This window comes from Schistosoma mansoni, chromosome 6, assembly GCF_000237925.1.
Source record: "Schistosoma mansoni strain Puerto Rico chromosome 6, complete genome".
NCBI lineage: Eukaryota > Metazoa > Platyhelminthes > Trematoda > Strigeidida > Schistosomatidae > Schistosoma > Schistosoma mansoni.
Genome location: NC_031500.1, coordinates 4,128,147 through 4,149,835, shown reverse-complemented (window position 1 = coordinate 4,149,835; position 21,689 = coordinate 4,128,147). Strand labels below are relative to the sequence as shown.

The 21,689-nt window shown below is 38.5% G+C and overlaps 2 protein-coding genes across 2 annotated transcripts in view; one reads left to right on the top strand and one right to left on the bottom strand.

Annotated features, from left to right (window-relative positions):
• Positions 1–14,050, bottom strand: part of Smp_172220 (hypothetical protein) — a gene marked incomplete at its 5' end in the record, with an annotated part of 32,903 nt that extends 18,853 nt beyond the window's left edge. The window contains 5 exons of the mRNA XM_018798003.1: positions 5,644–5,701; positions 8,483–8,568; positions 10,637–10,701; positions 12,009–12,122; positions 13,975–14,050. Of these exons, the coding sequence (XP_018652988.1) occupies positions 5,644–5,701; positions 8,483–8,568; positions 10,637–10,701; positions 12,009–12,122; positions 13,975–14,050 (399 nt within the window). The remainder of the gene's footprint in view (positions 1–5,643; positions 5,702–8,482; positions 8,569–10,636; positions 10,702–12,008; positions 12,123–13,974) is intronic.
• A 3,556-nt stretch (positions 14,051–17,606) lies between these two features.
• Smp_172230 (hypothetical protein) lies at positions 17,607–18,452 on the top strand (the record flags this gene model as incomplete). The annotated part of the gene is made up of 1 exon (XM_018798002.1): positions 17,607–18,452. The coding sequence occupies one exon, from the start codon at positions 17,607–17,609 to the stop codon at positions 18,450–18,452; it is 846 nt and encodes a 281-aa protein (XP_018652987.1).
• Between the last annotated feature and the right edge of the window lie 3,237 nt (positions 18,453–21,689).

The following is a 21,689-nucleotide window of genomic DNA, read 5'->3' as shown; positions in this document are numbered from 1 at the left end:
AATTTTCTACTCATTGGGATATTACAAATATATTATTTATTTACATTGGGGTTATTGCTTACAGTCATTGGTTTCCAACTAATACGTCTCACATTAAAACCTCACATTATCTGCTTTTGATTCAAGTTGATCCGATATTAGAAGTATTAGTAGTCTGCAAACATTAAAAATGTACCACGAAAAACAGTACAAAATCTTGTACTGGATAAATGAATTACATTGCTATATTGATAATTCAGTGATTTTGTTTGTTTGTTCATTAAGGTCCATTCTGTGTATACAACATCAATTTGTAGCATTGTTTATCGATGAATAATGCACATTAAACCCATTTATTTTGTATCAAAGAAACTCAAATAATATACTTCAAATTACCAGCTCACTTATTCTTCACCCAAGAACATAAAACAAATTCATGTATCTAGAATTCTGAATCATTAAGCGACGACTAGAGCACAACCCACCGCAGCATCTCAATCAAGTCATCTAGACCAGACTAGGCTGTGACCGGATTATTAGAACGGAGCCGCTGACCAGCAACCCGCGTTGATATACGAGTTTACACGCCGACAGGCACTCGCCCAATTCACGACTTAATGTGCGCTTTAGTTTGGGCACCTGGGCAGTATTACAGCCCTCACGCACATCAAATGAAATTTGTGCGGCGCATATGTATCTGGTGCCTCCTTGTACTAATATTTATGTGTTTAAATAAATAAATAATAATTTTGAATCATATTAATCAACGATGATAATTAACTTATTAGAGTTTCTGCGAGACTATTATTTAGGGACGAAGCAATCAGATATAAGATAACAAGCCTTGGATTTTGGCACGAAATTCATTCATCCATTTGGCTAAATACCGTTTTGGCATTTTAGCTTATGTCAGTTCGTGATGAAAACCTTAAATCTAACTCCTAACCCTAACCATCAACTGTAAATCATAATTTTAATTCCTCACACTGGTTTATAACCGTCATTTAGTCCTAATTAGTAGATGGACATTCTCTCAAGGTCACGTTAGTGTCTCTCAAAGGTCGTCCATAAATTATCGACTCACCAAAGTTTCTAGCAATAATATTTTAAACATTAAGCAATACAAACATGATCATTGAATGGACGATCATCGGTTGATTTTGATTCCTTAATTGGAAGTTAATAAAACCTGGTGGTGGTGGTTTAAAATATTTCTCCTTTTATCTCTCTTGAGTATAACTATGATGACATGTTAATACGATTTATGACCAAAAATAGAGAACCAGATTACCACTAAATACTACTTTAGTCAACACAGTTACAAGGAGTCACACTCAGTGAGTCCGGAGTAGAAATCACATTTAATAGACAGTAGGCTGAGCGCCTGTTTGTTTATGATCAGTGATCAATCATATTTCACTTTCACTACCATACATCAAGGATCCATCAATAATCAGTTACAAAAATACAATGAATCTGAACGTTCTGCGCATATTAGTCTTTAGCTTCACATCTCATATGATTCAAGTTGGTAACAGAAACTAACAGTTCCATTAGGTGAATGCAGTTTAAAGAATAATCAGTCAGTCAGTCAGCTACAACGTAGGACCAGGCACATATATGCATCGGTCCAAGTTGCCATACCTCGTTAGCACAACAAGATCAACACCGGATTTATAGTAGTTAATTTAGTGTTGGTAGTAGTATATAAATTATAGGTTGTATATAAGGATATAGTATAGGAAGGAAGAGAGATATGAAGCAATTTTAGTCTCAAGGTTTAAGGGAAGATAAAGAGTGTATACACCTACGCCATTGTGATCGATTCTGAGCCATGTCATACAGAGTCTCCAACCATTGGTTACGATAGTCACGCGGACCCCAACCAGGTAGTCTGCATCTGCCAACATGGCTCAGACTAGAAGTTAGTGACTTCAAGCACTGATGCCATGTTTTGGTTTGGCCGCCCCTAACTCTCTTCCAACCGTCCCCAATACTAGTCATCATAGCGCGTCGTGGTAATCGGTGTTCAGGCATACGTAACACATGGCCCAACCATCTCAGTCGATGAAGATTCATCACCTCATCAACTGATTTACCATCGTTCCCTAATACCCTGCGTCTAACCTCACTATTACTTACCCGGTTATCCCAGCAGATGCGAGCAATATTTCTAAGGCATCTGTGGTCAAATACTAGTAACCTACGAGTATCTTCTACTCTTAATGGCCATGTTTCACAGCCGTAAAGTAGAACAGAACGAACTGATGCGCAGTATACTCGTCCCTTAATTGATAGACGGATATCTCGTCTACGCCATAGGTGACGTAAGTTGGCAAAAGCCAAACGAGCTTTTTGAATCCGTGCAGAGATTTCGTCAGACACCAACCCATTAGGGCTGATCAGACTTCCAAGATAAGTGAAGTTGTCGACGCGTTCGACTACTTCACTCCCTATCCTTAGTTCGGGTGTTGACGCAGGCCAGTCCTGGAGTAACAATTTACATTTGGATGGGGAGAAACGCATCCCAAACATCCTGGCATTATTACTGAGTTCCAACAGAAGACTCTGCATTTTGCCAGCGTCTTCACCAAACAGGACTATGTCATCTGCGTATTCTAAGTCGCTTAGTGGTCCCCCTGGTAGGAGATCAATTCCTGTAGATTCAGTCGAAGAGAGTGTTATTTGCAGCAACAGGTCTATAATGAAGTTAAACAAAAACGGGGATAGTGGACAGCCTTGACGGACACCACTTGAGGTTGTAAAATCATATGACAGTTCGCCATAAGCTCTTACTCGACTAATAGTGTTCGAGTAAAGAGCCTTTACAAGGTTTATGTACTTCTCAGGTACACCTTTCAATGACAGACACTGCCACAGAACCTCTCGGTCTACAGAGTCAAATGCTGCTTTCAAGTCAAGAAAAACTATCATTGTCGGACGCCGATAAGCGTGTCTGTGCTCTAAAACTTGACGAATGGTGAATATGTGGTCGATACAGCCACGACCAGGTCTGAAGCCAGCCTGATTTTCTCGTGTTTGCAGTTCACGAGTCTTAGTTAGGCGCCCGATAATTATTGAGGCTAGTATTTTAGATGCTATGTTAGTCAGACTAATCCCTCTATGGTTATCGCAGGATGATTTGGACCCCTTTTTATATATTGGGACAATCAGTGATTGTGACCAGTCGGATGGGATTACGTCCGTCTCCCAGATTTTAGCCAGAATATTAGTCAACCTAATCGCTAAAATTGGACCACCATATTTAAAGACCTCTGGAGCCAATCCATCAGGACCAGCTGCTTTTCCTCGTTTCAGATTACTTATAGCCTTTTGAACTTCAAGTAGGGTCGGGGGGCCTACTTCAATGTTCCATTCAGGTTTTCTGGGAATAGTGGGTAGTTGTGCAGTAGCTGAAGGCCAGCTAAACTGCTCCTTAAAGTGTTCCGCCCATCGTTCTAAACGTTTAGGTTGAGAGCAGATAAGGGTTCCGTCTTTTTCCGAGATTGTCTCACTTACACTTGACTTCTTAATTCCGGTTTCTTTTATTAGTCTGAATAGTTGCCTGGTGTTGCCTACAGCCGCTGCCTTTTCCATCTCTTTTGCTTTCGTTGCCCACCACTGCTCACGATCGTTCCTTAGACTTTTAGTTAACCTAGATCTAATTTCTTTACGCTCTTCGTCGTGTTCAGAGCCTGATGGGATGAGTTTACGCGAATCCATCAGTGAAATAGACTTAGAGGAAATCCACTGGTTTTTTGGAGCCCTATGGTTTAAATGACTAATAGATGTGACTGCTGTTTCCACAGCTGTTCGTATGTCTTTCCAAGCAGCATCTGGGTCAGTCTCGTTTACAGAACTGCCTAGATGTGAACTCAGTTGTTTCTGGAATTCGCATTTGGCTTTCTCGTCCTCCAGTTCAATCCTAATGGGTCTTCTTAGTGTAATTTTCCTGCGTCCATTGAGGCGCAGACAAATGCGCGCTCGTATTAAAGCGTGATCAGAGTCTAAACAAGTATTCCAATACGAACGACAATCTTCTATTGAGCCTCTCCAACGATGACTGATGACAATATGGTCTATTTGAGTCCATCGTTGGTTTGGTGCAGGTGGTCGCCATGTTAGACGATGTCTCTCCTTATGTTTAAAATTAGTGCTTGCTAAAAATAAACGATTGTCTGAGCATAGTTGCAACAGACGATCACCATTATCGGTTCGTTGAGCTGGAATACTAAAACACCCACCTAAATGTCTTTCTGTTTGATTTAAGCCGCCTACCTGGGCATTAAAGTCACCCGCTACGACTACTATGTCTGAGCGCTTAGCTTTCCGAAGAAGCTCAGAGAGTTTTCTGTAAAAGTCATCTTTTACTTCATCATGGCTGCAGTCAGTGGGAGCGTAGGCAGAAACGACGAAAAGGCAACGACGTGTGTTCCTATCCTTCCGAGTTCTTACGGAGCCATTTAGCCGGACAGCACACAGGCGACTGTTAACGGGGATCCATTCTAGTAGTGCCCGTTCTGCCCTTGTACTTAGTGCTATGCCTACACCTGCAAGTCCGCGAGAACTAGCCAACGGGTCGCCAGATACACGGAGAGTGTACTTCGTTGGCTGTCCATTTTGGCGAGGTGAGGTCAAGTGAATGACCACACTGGGATCATGTATGCGTGTTTCGGAGACACAGCATACATCAATGGTACGAGATTCTAGAGTTTTAGCTAAGGAGGCCTGTTGACCGATTTGGCATAGGGTACGTACGTTGAAGGCTCCAATGTGTAGTTTGGAGCGAGGTTTTAGTAGACCTGGGACAGCGTTTCGCGCACTAGAATCGTTGGCCATGGTGACACTTGAGGAGGAAACCGGAACAGGAAGTTTAGTGTTGAAAGTCAAGGTAGAAGGAATAGTAGGAAGTGAAGAAGGAGATTGATTATGAATACAGTGGTCTTAGTATGTTAAGAAGGTAGTGAGAGGACAGTTATGCAACATTCCCAGGATATGCACCACAACACGTGAGAAAGTGATTTATATCTTAAAGGATAACCTGATAAAAGGAAAATTGGGTTAGAAGTGGTATTAATGACCTGAGAGCGTGACCGCAGTGCCCATGGGACAACTGCTTGAGGTCGGTCACACACGACCTTTTTGTGGGTAGTTTTTGTGTTAGCTCCGTTCTTTAAACGACCTTACCGCACAGGAGAGCGGATATCCGTGGGATAAGGCGAGGTGTGCATTTTTAGGGTAGACGTTTTCTAACCCCACCCCTCCTTGTGGGAAGGCAGCATCGCTGTCATGCTGGTGTGTCTGAAGGAAACACCTTACTGCTGTCACACCTCTGTACAGTCAGCAGTACGACTTCGCCTTCGGACCTTGGGTTTGCTGCTTTTAGTCTCACCGCTCTTCAACCGACCTGTCTGGCATGGTAGGACCTCGAGGAACGATGTTTCCAGCCAGCATAGCTCGATTGGATCATCACGATAGGCAAGCCCGACCACCACGTCAAGGTAGCAGCAACGATCGGGTAAAGAATAATACATTCATTTAGACTGATTAAGTTGCGGCTCGCAATGAACAATGCTGTGAAACTAGAAAATCAAAATAATTTCAATACTACAAATGCTCTACCATATGTATATGGAGAACTTAACATACACAAATACTACTTACTGTATTGGTTGGATCATCTTTTATGAGTTTTGAGTACACATTTTGAGCATCTTCGAAGCTTTTGTAAACAAATAAGAACATATTGACACAACCAGGTAAAAGGGTTTCTTAAATAAAAACATTTTAATATCATCATATAACACCATAAACAGTTACAAGCCATGTAGCGTCAAGTATCACCTCATTTTTAGGACAACCATCCTTCTTTCGATGTTCAGTAAAAGTAAGATATCTGTCATTTTCAAGTACCTTTCCGTTAATTTACTGGGTGAGTACTGGATATAAGAGCATAATTTTCATTAGGGATTTCATTCATATCATCTAAAGCTATCAACGTATTTCTTTTATAAACACCGCCACCAGTGCGCATCTTAAGTTGCCGGATGAAAGAGTAAGTAAACTGAAAATGTGGGCTTAAAATGAAATCTTCAGTGAAAGTTATGCTGCTACACGCAGCACTTAAATATTAATTGAATGGGGAAGTACTCTGGAATGCTTAATATTACATACATTTGTTATGTCCTCTGGCCCGTCAAATATCATGTAACAATATCACCAATCAGAATACCGACTTATATGACTTTATGAGTCAATTGAAGCTAGACCAACATCGAAAACCTGGAAGCACTGGACGGCCGTTTCGTCCTATTATGGGACTCCTCGACAGTGCGCATCCACGATCCCTCACTCTCGAGATTCGAGCGCAGGACCTACCAGTCTCGAGCCAGAGCCCTTAACCGATAGTAACTCACTGAAGACAATAGTGGATGGTTGCTCAATTTCGTGGATTAGTTGAAGTTAGACATTAACACCGTTGGATGCCAGCCAGCTCAGTGGATGCGCACTGCTGAGGAGTCCCATAATGGGACGAGACGGCCGTCTAGGGCTTCCAGGTTTTCCATTGTGGTCTAGCTCCAATTGACTCATGATTTCAACCATGAAAATACTAAATTCTTCACAAAACCCACTCTGATTTATATGACTTTGTTTCAACATCAACCAAGAGATGGATGCTAACAGATTATATTGTACTGTTTGTCTAGATTATTATATCTATAATCAAATCATAACCAGTTCAGATAACTAGAAAAGAAAGCTATATTTTGGGATACTACAGATTTATTATGAAATCAGTTGTAAATCTTGAACAATGAAATCATAATACACAGTTAAGAGCGATAATTCAAGAAATCGAAATGCTATTATCCAGACTAAAATCATTAAAACAAGTAGATACTAGAAGAATTTAGGGATAAAAGATAATATAATAGAGATATAATGGTTATGAGATTGGAGACTCTGAGTGATATGGCTCAGGATCGATCACAATGGCGTAAGTGTATGCACTCTTTATCCTCCCTTAAACCTTGAGATTAAAATTGTTTCATATCTGTCTTCCTTCCTATACTATATCCTTATATACAACCTTTCTTTTATATATTACCACCACTAAATTAACTACTTCTATGAGTCCGGTGTTCATCTTGTTGTGCTAACGAGGGATGGCAACTTGGACCGATGCATATATGTGCCTAGTCTTACGTTGTAGCTAACTGACTGACTGATAATCACTTTGTTTACTAAGAATGTGTCAAGGATTTATGTACTTCATCTACTCTAACCATAGAAGTTTACATGCTGAATCAGCTCAAATGGTACAATATTATAACTTTGTATTTTCCAATACTGTTGGTTTTGTGAGGCTTAGCGTTGTTCAATGAAATTTCCCTGCAATAACGATAAACAGTAAGAGATGTAAGGAAGTGGAAGTTTTACCCACAAATTACTAAAACTGATGATTCTTAAAAGTAAAAAAACAGGGTTATTTATAATGTTGGCCCCCAAATGCCCTGGTACGGCCGAGAGTGGGGACAGTCCGCTCTCCCTCTCGAAATACTCTCACATGGCCATGCGAATATATAGCCTCTGACAGGGAAGTCCTACTCACTGCCTTCTCGTGGCATTACTGTTGTTTACGAAATTGAGAGGACAAAAAGCGAATGTCCGTCGCTTTAACCGGGTTGTTGGACATGGCGAGTTCACTTAGGGGATTTGGAAAACCCTGATTCGAAACCAATGGTGTACATGGGCTCCAGTATCCTGAAGGAACAAATGGCGTATGAATCAATCGTTGGTCACCAGTTATCATGGGACTGCATCTCCTAACGATGATCCACTGCCTTGTGGATCAGATCTTTCGGTCAAAGGCTCCGGGTGTGGGCCCCTAAGAAAACCACCTGCTTCAGTCTGGGCACCTGGGCAGTATCACAGCCATCACACAAATCGAATGAGATTTGTGCGGCGCATATGTATCTGGTGTTTCCTTGTACCAATATTTATGTGTTTAAATAAATAAAAATAATGGTTAGTCAGCGGAAACATTTTCTTGCCATCGCAAAGGTATTACTCCTACATTCATATTACAGCGGATTTTTATTAACGAAACCATATGAGATGTATATAAATTTGCTGATTTCAAGTCTACTTTCCCGGAAGTGATAAGACTACTAATTTGATTATGATATAATTGAGATCAGTCAACTATGAAAGACAAAATTGACTACCCCATAAACAAGTGGTCAATTATCGATCAGAATTATATAAAAACATTTTCATAGTTGAGAATCTCTTCAAAATTACTGCTCACAGATTACAGTAGCTGCCCCCCCCCCAAAAAAAGCCTTCAAACTCATTGTCTCATACAAAATGAGAGAACTGCATACAGAGTTATGGAAGAATGACAAACGATCTGTACGGAAAAAAAAGGAACAAACACATGGACACATAAATAAATAAGACGTGACAATCAAGATCCAAAAGGAATTATTGACCCACTTACTTTCCTTTACTTTCTAAGTACATACCAAAAAGACGATTAACACGACAACTATTACGAAATTTTGCCAAAAGACGATCAAGACATTCCTGTAAATGTGTACATTAATAAGAAGACATATATTTTAGACATATTCTAATTGATACACAATGACTCCAAGTAAATTTAAAGGTAATCTACAAAACACAACTATCCTTAATCACCGATTAGTAAATGAATATTCAATAAGATATTAAGAAATCACGTACTTTAGTATTAGAATCCAGGAAGTATCCTAACTCACCCCCCAAATATGATAATCATCAAGAAAATGTTTTACAAAGCTTTATCTTAGCATTTTGTTTTTAAAATAACACAGTAATTCGCTTCTGTAGAAATTTATGTCCTACCTAAATGGTTCCAGGTGGCTGAATGATCGATTCCATGAGTCACATCACCAAATACGAAATGTAAAAACAGCTTTCCTAAAGTCATTTGTGAGAACTGAACTTGGCTCCTTTCAACGCTAGCACTTTGATGAGAATCGGACAACAGACAGGTTTAACTATTTATTCGGAAATTCTTAATATATACTTTTGCTGCTTCTCTGATACTCGTATTTGAGACTGTAGCGAGGCACCACAAGTTCGTTTTCCATCTGTCAACTACAAACGTTTGCTTCATGCTAGACTATTAGGGGACTGTAGTATTGGTATCCGATTTGGTTAGTACTGGTTTCGCACTACGTTAAAAAGCAGAGGTGGCTTTAATAGACCAATTGCCCACTTACAGCCATGCACTTAGCCTCACTAAACCGATACAGAGAGGTAATGCAACATACTCTTCAAATATCTAGAGACGCAGCAGCGACTTTTCTTTGTCATGCCAGTATAGATATATCACTAACTTTTAAAGCAGAATAAGCACTTCTTGAATGTATTCCTGTTGACAGTCGCTGATGTGTTGTGTCTTAATGGCACAGTAAGATACCGGAAAATAAGGACACAAACTGTTGTCTCTTTGTCGCTTTTCGCCTATGCCACCGAAAACTGGAGCTCGGATGAAGTGAAAGATGAGTTCCACAAGCTTTCTGACACCCTTGAGAAAGCTAGGCGCGTAGACGTGGTAACCGTGCCAGGTGATTTTAACACCTAAGTAGGTAGACTAAGTCAAACTAGAAAGTACTTAGATGGGTCTTACGGAGTTCCAGCCCAACAAACAAAAAGTAGTGACCATCTACTGGCAAGTGCGAACTCTAAGCTTAAGGACAGACAATATAACCGAGTGACCCCCAACAACAACTCAACGATGGATACAAATAAACCGTGCTGCCATTAGCCATTGTTGTAAAGGATTTATAAAAAAACTCTCGCCCCAAGTAGAGTAAATGACCAAGGTTTACTAGCCAACTTAGAATACGTAGATGTCATAGCCCTATTTAGTGAAAATACTGACAAAATGAAGTCTTTTGACTGCCCTGAGCAACAATGTGAGCAAGTTTGAGGTGGGTTTTCCTCCATCTAAAATGCAAAATAGTGCTTTATGACTGATTTGTATCAAATCCTAAACTAATACCAAGGGGAACATGGTCAAGTGTGGCCATTATTTCACTTATCTTGATAGCCTCATCACCCCTGGTGGTTTGGTCTCTAACAAAATCTCGACACAGATTCAGAGACTTAGTTCGGCATTCACCAACATGAGTTATTTGTGACGTAAATAAGGTATCTGCTAACCAAACAGGGAATGTATAAAGCTCAGCAGCATGCTTTGTATTACCTTATAGATGTAGGACATAGTCTATGAAAATAGATGATATATGCAGGCTTAGTATTTCCGATCATTAGTTTCTTTGAAGTATTGTCTGCGTATCGTAGAACCAATAAGCTTCGAGGTCTTGGTTGTTGTTAATTGGTTGCTGTGTTATTTGGGAGATAGGTCACCAGTCCTACAGATAATATAGGCGAACTAATCAAATCGGACTCAAGAACACAATCGTTACTATAATGATGGTTCGAACACATGAGCCCTAATACAATCCAATTATTTGTTCTTTTTCCCGCCGTTACATCAGATAGTTAGACGGATAAAAGGTAATTTACACTAATAACAAGATTTTAGGCAAGATGAATGTGATTTTAACCAACACCAAAAGAGATTACAAATGACAAAACTTACGCAAGCTAAATCATCATCTCCCATATCTAGAGCGGCGATGAACACCTGTTCCAAAATCGAGTACTCTGTGAAAAAAGAACAACCTTAGATGTTGTTTAGGAGAATAATTAACAAAAAATACATCAAAAATATGGATGACTTTGAGCATTTCACTTTGATCTTCTTCTACTGATAATAAGACAAGTGATTGGAGAAAAGAGTAATATAATCACATTAAAATCACCTTTTTAAGTGAACAGTGCCACCAAACGCCCTGATACGGCCGAGAATGGGGAGAGTCACTTCTCCCTCTCGAAACGCTCTCAAATGGCCATGCGTATACAACCACTGACAGGGAAGTCCTACTCACTGCCTTCTTGCAGTGGGGATGTTGTTTACGAAATTGAGTTGACGGAAAGCGAATGTCCGGTGCCTTAACCGGGTTGGTGGACGCGGAGCAGTATCTCATCCCAAACACAAGTCAGGTGACTTGTGTGGCGCATATATATTTGGTACCCCTTTGTACTAATATTTATGTGTTCAAATAAACAATAACAAAATCGTGAACAATACCAAATAACCAACGCCGTTTTGAAAATCTAAAGGTCTGTTGGCAAATTAGGAGTGATGGTATAAGCTGACTATAATTTATCAAAGGTAATAAATAAAGATTAACCGAATTCATTTTTATTAAAGTAGCAATTAAAACTTCAATGGGACGAAGTGTGAACTGTGCTTCTGAACGGTGACCCTCAGCCATCTAAGTGCATTTAGGGTGGCTTGTATGTTACTGAAAAGTATGAATTATTCATTTGTAAATTCAAGCTGGGTGATATCAAAGTGAGTGTTTTGATTTAATGCGCGTGTGCACTATACCGATGGTTAGTGGAAATGCGAAAAAATACTTAATAAAACGATCTGGAATAAATCATGCCCACTACTAACTTTAACTACAAGGCTTATCGTTTTATATGAATCAGATATTTAATCATGTTGAATGTTATAAACAAGAGACGTGAGAAGACAATCAGCTGTCCTAACGCTTGAGGACGAAATTCTTATAAACAAAACAAATTTTAGACTGTGTAAAATCATTCCTTTTTATCCATCAAAAAGTCAATTTACAGTTTAGCATCAGAATCCCTCGAGGTGATTCCGAATTGTTGTTGCTAAACACAAAGTTAACAGAGGAAAAAATACTATAGCCTACGATTAACTACGATTAACGCTGTTGACAGACTTCAAAACAAGAAATTAATATTTGATAAATACTACCAATTAGTGGCTATTTGTTAATATTAACCTGAAAAAGGTGCACCATGGAAGTGCTTTTATTTAAACAGTTACAAAACTCAAAAATAAGCATACAATAGTAGACCAAATATTCACATACTCTCATAGCCCAGCTTGTCTATATGATCACAAAGGGATAACTTCCATAAATCAATAACTTTCTCGTTTTCTCGAAGACCACTCTCACGAATCGCACGTAGTTCATCTAATGCACCTAAATAGTGAGGATTGCAAGATTCACATTATGACACCGAGATTTAGAAAAAAAGAGATAAATGCATTTGTCTCATTGTGGTCAGTTATATAACCCCTCCCAAAAACCTAACGAAGTCTGTACTTAGCCACATGGGCCAGATCAACCATCATTAACTTTGAGAAGTGACGCTATTCGTATATGACCACTACTATTGTATCCCCGATTGAGTTCTAATTGATCTAATATATTATCGCGACAACCAGTGATTTCATTTTCTTACCACGTGAAATAAACATTTTAAGCCCGAAAATTACCGACCAACTTACCTCCTACACGTAAACCGTAACATTTCTCATTTGACGGATCTGCCGCACGCAAGTAATACAGTAAAGAGACTTACGGCTACAAACCACTAATAACTGAATATCGTGCAGACATTTAGAGAAAAACCAACAACAGTATTATTTCAAGGAAAAGTCACGAATAGTGGTTGAAAGATAATTGACTATCAGTTAACCCATAGTTATTTGGACTTAATAAATGAACTGTGGTGAAAAGACAGTGATGTGTGAGATGAACAACAGAAAGAGTAGATTGTCGACAAGCACTCGAGACAAATGACGGGGGCATCAGTCTTCGAGGCCTAGAGTCCAGTAACCGTAATATATCAGTTAAAGCCTATGGGGTTGCTAGAGCATAGGTATCCATATTCAAATTTCCTTGCACGCAGAACTGACTTTTATTACTAGTTTGTGACATAAACCATTCTTCAACTAGGATTGATTTTCAGAACCAACTACTTGAAATTCCTTGAAAGGTAGTCTAACACCCACTATGCAACATATCTAAACATTTAGGTTGAATAATTAAATATATATAAGAGAGCCGAAACGTTGGAACACTGAACTTCAGATTAAAAATGTGATTAAATTTGATTTATTAGATTCGGTGACCATTACTTAGATTGATACAAGTTATGACCATTACAATTAACTCTAAGGGTAAGTGCATTTATTGGTGAAATGATCGAAGGACAACTATGGTAAAACATCCAATGGAATCCTATTGTTATTTTTCCTACGAAAGTTTTAATGAAGATTAACCTTCTCAGTAGTGAGTTGTTAAACACAGAATCCACGCAATATTTAGCTTATATCCACCAAGAAATTAACGTATCTTTAGTCACTTGAAGTTATTTTCACATACACGGACGCAATACCAAGTACATAAAACGGTGCTGATTAAAATATTCAGCAGGGATTGTCTAAAACTTTCGTGTAACTTTTAGCACTTGCATTTGATAGTTGATGAATGTCCACACATGGTTTAATACATGGTCGTCTTAGCTAAGATCGAGCTGAATTATTTGTTAAGTACAGAATCGCAACTCTCACAATGAGACAAATGGACTGGTTTACTCAAGGCCGAAACCATATGCATGAAAATCTTCCATAGATGTGGTACCCAAGCAAAAATAAGTTGAGAATAACAAGAACATAGTTCGACAGTTTCCCAAGAACACAGATTACTGAGACTCCATTTAGGGTCACAATTAACCACTGAATACTGCATGTAAGTCTCATGGTAATGCAAAAACAAACTGAAATTTATGAGTATGTCTGTGTTCTAGGCTTTCGGTTATTCGTTCAATGAACTGTATACCAAAGAAGTTAAGTGGATAACAGAAAAAACCCACGACAATCAGTAAAGTTGGTCCGACAGTTTAGTTTGTCGAAATATTATTATTAATGACGTAAGAATCTGTAACTTCGCAGCTTTCCGTAGGCAATGTATACCTAATGACTAGAACAGTTTTGACGTTCTAATGTAAGACAATACAACTTAACGAGCAAAATATTACAACGCTTACGTTGTTTACTTGTACATCCGTGACTTTTTTGTTTGTTCTTTAAAATATCACACACCACTGCGAGAATAACAGTCATAAATCCATAAACAATCCTCCTGATTTCAGAGCAGATGGAAATATCACGAAGTTGCATTTCTGTTTTTCTTGAGAAGTTTCCAGAGAAGTTATGAAGCGAAAGTTATTAGTATAAAATCTGTGAACACCTGTGGGTTTTAAAATATATTCAAGATTAAGTATCGTCGTTGTTTTATTTACCTACAAAGCATCAATAAATTCTAAATGTTTGTCTATTTTGACTCAATTGCGAGTTACTGTTTGAAGAACCTTATGCAGTAACTTGAGTGGTAAAACAAAATGGTGGTAACCCGTAGGAAAGTGGGAAATGAAACAACACACGTCAAGGTTACCAAGCTTTGATGAAAGCGCTTGATCACGCAAGGCCACGCGAACATCAGACATGAAATTCCGGAATAGGGTTTCAATGCATGACAAAGAAGTAATTTCGACAGGCTGATATGAAACCATTGCTCAGCGATCGCATCTTATGACTCATTGCTTTTGAAAATTAATAAATACCTTTCTGACTGACATGGATTTTTCAACAATCACAACAGTGTTTATTTAAAGATGCCACAGGTATTCGGAGTTTGAAAAAGCCTTTACATGTAACTTTTTATATTATAAGTATGTCAACTCAATCAAAGCAGATATAAGAAGTGAGGAGGCTCGAAAATATATTTGAGTAGTTATCGATATATCAAAAAGCGTTCATTCTAAGCTGGCTAACAGTTGGGGACGATGCATTGTACGGCATACCCTAATATGACCTGGTGCAGATGCATGATGAAGCGCCTTCAGCTTGATCAGTCCAGTAATGTTATTGAAGGCAACAATAATTACGAAGACTTACAGGATTATTTATTTTGGCAATTTATTTGCCGCTACATGTCTTCATTATAACTGATATGATCACAAGCCGTTGTAGTCAAAGTTGAATGTCGCTAACCTAATATCACTCACGCGGCCAATTGAGTAAACCATTGACATACGAATTGGTTTATGTTAGGTAGCCAGCTGCATATTCTATTCTATGTATATAGTCCAATAACCATAGAAAACCTAGCTGTCTAGTGAACGACTTCATTCAAAGCCATGTTTTCTACATGGACCAGGAATAATAAAAATATGGTCATAAGATGGGCTAAAATAGCACATGTTAATCGTACAGAACTTTCAAATTCAAGTAATGTTTCCATTATAAACAATTATTGACCAACTTTGAGGACAGTCTTTTACAGTACATCACATATGCTAAACCTTCTTGCATGGAAACTGGGCTATCATTGGTGTGTATTGACCTGCTTTTCTTGACGAGAACGCCATTGGTATAATGGAGACAATTGTTACTATAACCAATTGCAGCAGTGATTGTTTTACTGTACTCGTTTTTGTTTAAATGTATCAAAATCACTTCTCGTTCCGTTGTCCATCTTGTCCGTTCGAAGGTCCTTACGCTCTGCCTTTTTGCCTGTACTCGTTGAAACGTCTCGGTATTCTTTCGATACCACGAGATCGCCAATAAATATACCTTATCTGGACCAATTATAGCCTTCTGGTTTTCGGCCTATCGAAGGAACCACGTCGTTTTTTGGCGCGTAATCTTATTTCAGTGGTGATCATAGTCATTCGAGACTCGACGCCATCTACAAGTGAATTATTCTTACCATCAGTTGGCTTTACTGAGGATAGTGAATCCTTAGTCCTAGTAATATTTTGTCCATCTAGGCCTAAGCTTTCTCAACTGACCATTCAGTTAATTTAGATCAGACCTTTGAAGAGATATGGAATAAGTTCGATGTCCCCCTGGGTGGAGTCACAAATCATTCCGTCTCCTATCAACCTTACCTAGACTCTAGTCCTACCCTTGATCGATGAATGAGCAAGCGTAGGAGACTAAAGATAAAGAATCTCCTTTACTTATTCCTTCCAACTAGTTAGGAAATTTTGATGCCCGTAGCTGACTTCTTAATGATGGCGAAGATGAAATATCATTTTCCCATTGCTGTTGTATGTTAAATTCAGATCGATTTAATGGTGCTAAGCCTTTACATCAAATATATTGGTAGAATTTATTTCAGACATTCATACAGAAGCTGATAGATGTTGACAATGAATAGATAAACAACGTAGGAGGGGTAGATGCAAACCTCTAGAAATAAATTTGCCTTGAACTACCTATGAAAATAACTAAGGAGTAACATATCGAAACGCAAATAGACAAGCGTATATATATAAATGCACGCAGGCAAAACGTCAGTTATATATATATATCTGAATACATGCAATATGACAGATCAAGAAGCAATTAATCACACCAGATAGGAAATCACACTGAGTGAACAAACATATTACTCAATTACTTAGCAATAATAAGAAACAGCAAAACGTGTAAAACATTTAGTAGGTTTACGGAAATTTTACTATAAGGGGATCATAGAAATACAACAATAAAGCTTCCTACTAATCTTGTGATAGATATTATTAATGATAACCTCTAATACAAAGTTGGAGGTTTTAACAATCTTAGTACTCATATTGCTATTACATGGACAGTACATTTACAAATTCACTCGATACAGTACCTCACTTTGTAATTATACAGACTCACTTCTGAATAACAAACACGGTAATAGACTGAGCTAAAAAAGCGCAGCTACTTAGATGAAAAATTGTTTATCAAGAGCCTATTCAAGGTGTTATAACAGTTATTCTATTATCTGGTTCATCTGAAAGCGAAAGTTTGAAGACTGATTCTTAAAAAATGCTTTAATACACGTCGGTCACGGCAATATTTACCAGTAAAGCACCAACAGCTATCATCTTCAGCAAGTCCAAGGACAATATTGATTATCAGTGACACTAAAAAAGCTTACATTGAAGCTCATGGACTCCTGAAATATTTAGCCGGTTATGATCACTTCCCAGAAAATTGTATAGTTTGACAAGGATATGTCGTGGATTTTATATTCTATCTAAATGAAACGATGACTGGAATACTGTGTCAAATATGCCAGTCCTTGTCTTATTGAAGTGGTCTACATATGCTATTGTGCTTAAAAATGAACATTTTGTCTGAGATAGCCATTTCCAATTTCTAATAAAAGTCTGTAACAGCTCAGGTTGGTTGGTTAAGAGTTGACCCCAAACAACCAAGCATATGCTAAAACAGTATTGTCCAAGTATTCATTCACTTCCTTACCTTTTGTAAGCGTTATATTCCCTACTATCTTATATGGAATGTTGAGAGCCTTTGTTTGTCTGAACAGATAATCCCACGCTCCACTGTGACTGCGCGAAGATCGAAATAAAGACCTATTCACTACTTCTCTGGTTTCTTCTATCAATAGCACGAGGGTTACCTATAGGCACGAAAGTGGTGAGCCCTTTTTGAACACAATTTAACCTCATTTCTGTTATTAATCTTTTTTTTTTTACTTAATCGTAAAAGTAGACCGGATTATCCGTAAACTAAGTTGAGTATATAACTAGTTTGTTCCGTATTATCTTAAGTTATTCGTGTTATAGTAACCATTTTTCGTGCTAACTTTATTGCTATATTTGTCACATACCTCATGTCAGACTCAATAGAAACCCATAATCTGGAGGATTTGTCACCAGTGGTGATAGACACTGTTATAACTACGAAATCCCGACTTCCAGAATTTGATCGTAGTGATCCTGAGTTGTGGTTTGCTCAACTAGAGCATTATTTCACAAGACACAATATCAAATCTGAAGGGATTCGCTATAGAGACTTGTGTTCTATCCTTCCTCCTTCAGTCGCCAAAGAAGTCCGTGACTTGATTTTAGATCCACCATCACCACAACCATACACCATCTTAAGACGAGAGATAATAAACCGTTTATCATTATCAGATAGTCAAAGAATCCAAAGACTTTTTCAAGGTGAAACACTAGGTGATCGGTCGCCGTCACAGTTTTTGCGTCACCTCCAAGTGTTAATGGGTGATAACACGGTGGGTGAAGCAGTCCTAAAACAAGGATGGATACAAGCTCTCCCATGCTACGTCCAACACTGTTTGGATGCACAAGATCCTGAAACCTCATTATCTCATTTAGCGCGTATAGCCGATAGAATAATGGAGAGAGGTCCTCCAACTGGACCAGGCACAATAAATCACACACAAAAAGTAGAATCAGCAAAAGACCCCGTCATAGAAGGACTCATTGCGAGTGTTAAGAGTCTCACTGAGGCTGTCACCAGAATGCAAATGGGTCATAGAAACAGGAGCAGGTCACCACAACGACCACGATCCAAGTCACAAAACAGGTCACAAATGTCCAGACAACCTGGGCAGTTTTGTTGGTACCACTGGAAGTTTGGTGTCAACTCAACCAAGTGCATGCAACCATGCGCCTGGCCTAAGCATAATTCTAAGACAGCGGGAAACGAGTAACCCCTCCCCAGGTCGCGACGACTGAGGAGGGGCGCCAAAAGAGTCGCTTGTTTTATGTTAGAGACAGAAACTCTGGCTTGAATTTCTTGGTGGATACTGGCGCTGCTCTTAGCATCATCCCTCAAAATAAAACTGAGATTAGTCGAGAAACATCATCAATTACACTTCAAGCTGCAAATAAAACTAAAATTGCGACATTTGGGCAGAAAAACTTAACCCTAGATTTGGGGTTCAGGAGGCAATTCCCTTGGGTTTTCACGGTAGCCGACTTAGATCTGGCAATACTGGGGATGGACTTTCTAGAGAGATACGAATTTCTAGTTGACACCAAGAAACGGCGATTAACACTAAAAGAAACTTCGTATTACACAAAAGGCAAAGAAAGTCACATCAGCTCTCTTAACTTGATTCAAACTCCTCCAGTAACAACAGCGAAATTCCAAGATATACTCGCGGAATTTCCAAACTTAACTAAACCAAACCCACAGCCTTCTAAAGACAAACTAAAAGTAAGTCACACTATCAAAACCGAAGGTGCACCGGTTTTTGCAAAACCCAGGAGACTAGCACCAGATAAGCTCAAAATCGCTAGGGCCGAGTTTGATTATATGCTACAACTGGGTATTATCCGTCCCTCTGATAGTCAATGGGCATCCCCTTTGCATATGGTCCCAAAGAAAAATGAAGGTGACTGGCGACCGTGCGGGGATTACAGAGCCCTCAACCGTCAAACCGTACCAGATAGGTACCCAATACCGCATATCCAAGATTTCACAAACGGTTTACAGGGTATGAACATATTATGATAATTAGAAGTATTTGAATTATAGTATAAACTAGTAATCCCCGGAATAACGCAAGTTAATCAAGAAGTATTAGATGAGCCCGAACGAATGTATTGTATTTGGAATTCAAAATTACAACAGTCATCAATACGAAGAAGTCATTGATTTATTTAAACATCACATCCGCCACAGCTCGAATTGGAGTGTAAGTGTCTGTAATCGATTGCTCGTCTTCTTCTTAAGTTCATCTTACATCTGTCCGACGGTGTATTGGATGTAGACTCTGTATTATCTAGAATGCACTCATTAGTATTAGAATTAACAACCGAAATTGGAACAGACTCACCTGGGTTCTGGAATTGTATACAATCAGCATGCCGGCTTTGTAGTGAAACCATTGATATTTAGAATTTGCATCATGGACTTTCCAACAATATCCTCCCCCACGAAATAATGTTGGGTCCTTACTTCGCAATGTTTTAGCCAATATGACGTTCCCAATTTGCATTATCTTCTCAAATCTTACGCATCGACTACTGCATGTGAGTATTTGGGAATAAACACTGATATATGATTTGAGGTATTCCATCATGTGACTTTGACTTGAATAAAAATCATGATACATATACTTTTTGTTATTCATATTAGAATATACAGATGGATATGCATTGATATATGTAATTAATACATGTGATTTAACTAGGCTTGATTTACCTGCGAAACAATCGAATAGAAAACATTCATCTGCCTCATATTCATTAGGATAATCTTGAAATTGATTTGGATTCTCTGTCTGTGCAAACTTCACATCTGGGCAAACTGGTTCTCTGGTTGCTTCGGGAAATTTTGCTTTCCCATCTGATTCATCGTACCACTGACTAGGGATTCTACTCGAAACACATTGTTCGTGAGAATATGCAACATCTGATACGAGAACATCGGAAATGTGACTAGAGTTCGACTCATTAGGAACATATTTGTCACATTCATTAGGAATATCATTAGAGATAAATTGATTGTGAGGACCACTGACACTTGACATGATATCAGAATTCGATTTCTCTGAAATATTTTCCTCAGATTGAATAAGAGTTTCATTAGGTAATGGATCATCAGGGAATTCAACATCTACCATGACTGAATTTGGTTTTTGATCGTGATTTGACTCATTTAACATTCTATTCTCAGAGTTGTAAGAAATTCCATCAGAAGTATGTGAATTATTACGACAAACCATATCTGGTACAGTAGCATGAGAAATCCGATAAGTTTGTCGACTAAAAAATTTTGTCTCACAATGATTCTGAGTTTCATTTAACTCTGGACTGCTATGTGACGTTATACTACTTCTGAATAAAGATAACTGATCATTAGAAGCATCCATCTTAGCATTACTTTCAGCGAAATGAACCATGGTATTACAAACTGACTGAATGTGTCCAGTTATACCACATTTAAAGCATTTAGAATTACGAAATATACATGAATTATATGGGTGAAACTTGCCGCAGAACATGCATTTACTTAACTCGTGCTCATCATCATGGACTGTTTCACAACTCAATGAAGTATTATCTGAATAACTTTGATTACGCTTCGAACTACGACGACTATTTGAATAAGTGGAATTCCTGATGTTCTGACGAGTCATTTTATCGGACTTTCCTTTCTTACCGCATTCGGAATTTGTATACTTTACATGATCCAACAGTAGTTGCTTGAGAGTTGCATAGGGAAGTGAAATCGGTTTGTCTGGAAGTGCCAAAATCTTTATAAGGCTGTATGCTTCTTTCCCGATGAATGTAAGGAAATGGGCCACAATATTAAAATCCTCATCATCTTCCTTGGTCATAGCCCAGATTTCGAACCTTTCCATGTACTCCTCAAAAGCATTAAAACCTGAATTTATATCCAACCGTTCCATTACAGGCTCAATCGCGACGCCAATATGATAATTAGAAGTATTTGAATTATAGTATAAACTAGTAATCCCCGGAATAACGCAATTTAATCAAGAAGTATTAGATGAGCCCGAACGAATGTATTGTATTTGGAATTCAAAATTACAACAGTCATCAATACGAAGAAGTCATTGATTTATTTAAACATCACACATATTCACTAAAATTGCTTAGTCAGGGCATATCACAATATCCCAGTGGCTGATGAAGATATCCCCAAGACAGCTATTACAACACCCTTTGGCTTATTCGAGTTTGTACGCATGCCATTCGGCCTGAGAAATGCGGCACAGACATTTCAAAGATTCATAGACAATCTACTTCGAGATATGCCATTTGCGCAGGGGTATATAGACGACTTGTTAATTGCCAGCCCCGATTTGCAATCACACGAACAGCATGTAAAAACAGTGTTAAAAAGACTGGATGAACATGGAATAAACATACATCAAAGTAAGTGTGTTTTCGGTGTTCAAACTTTAGAATTTCTC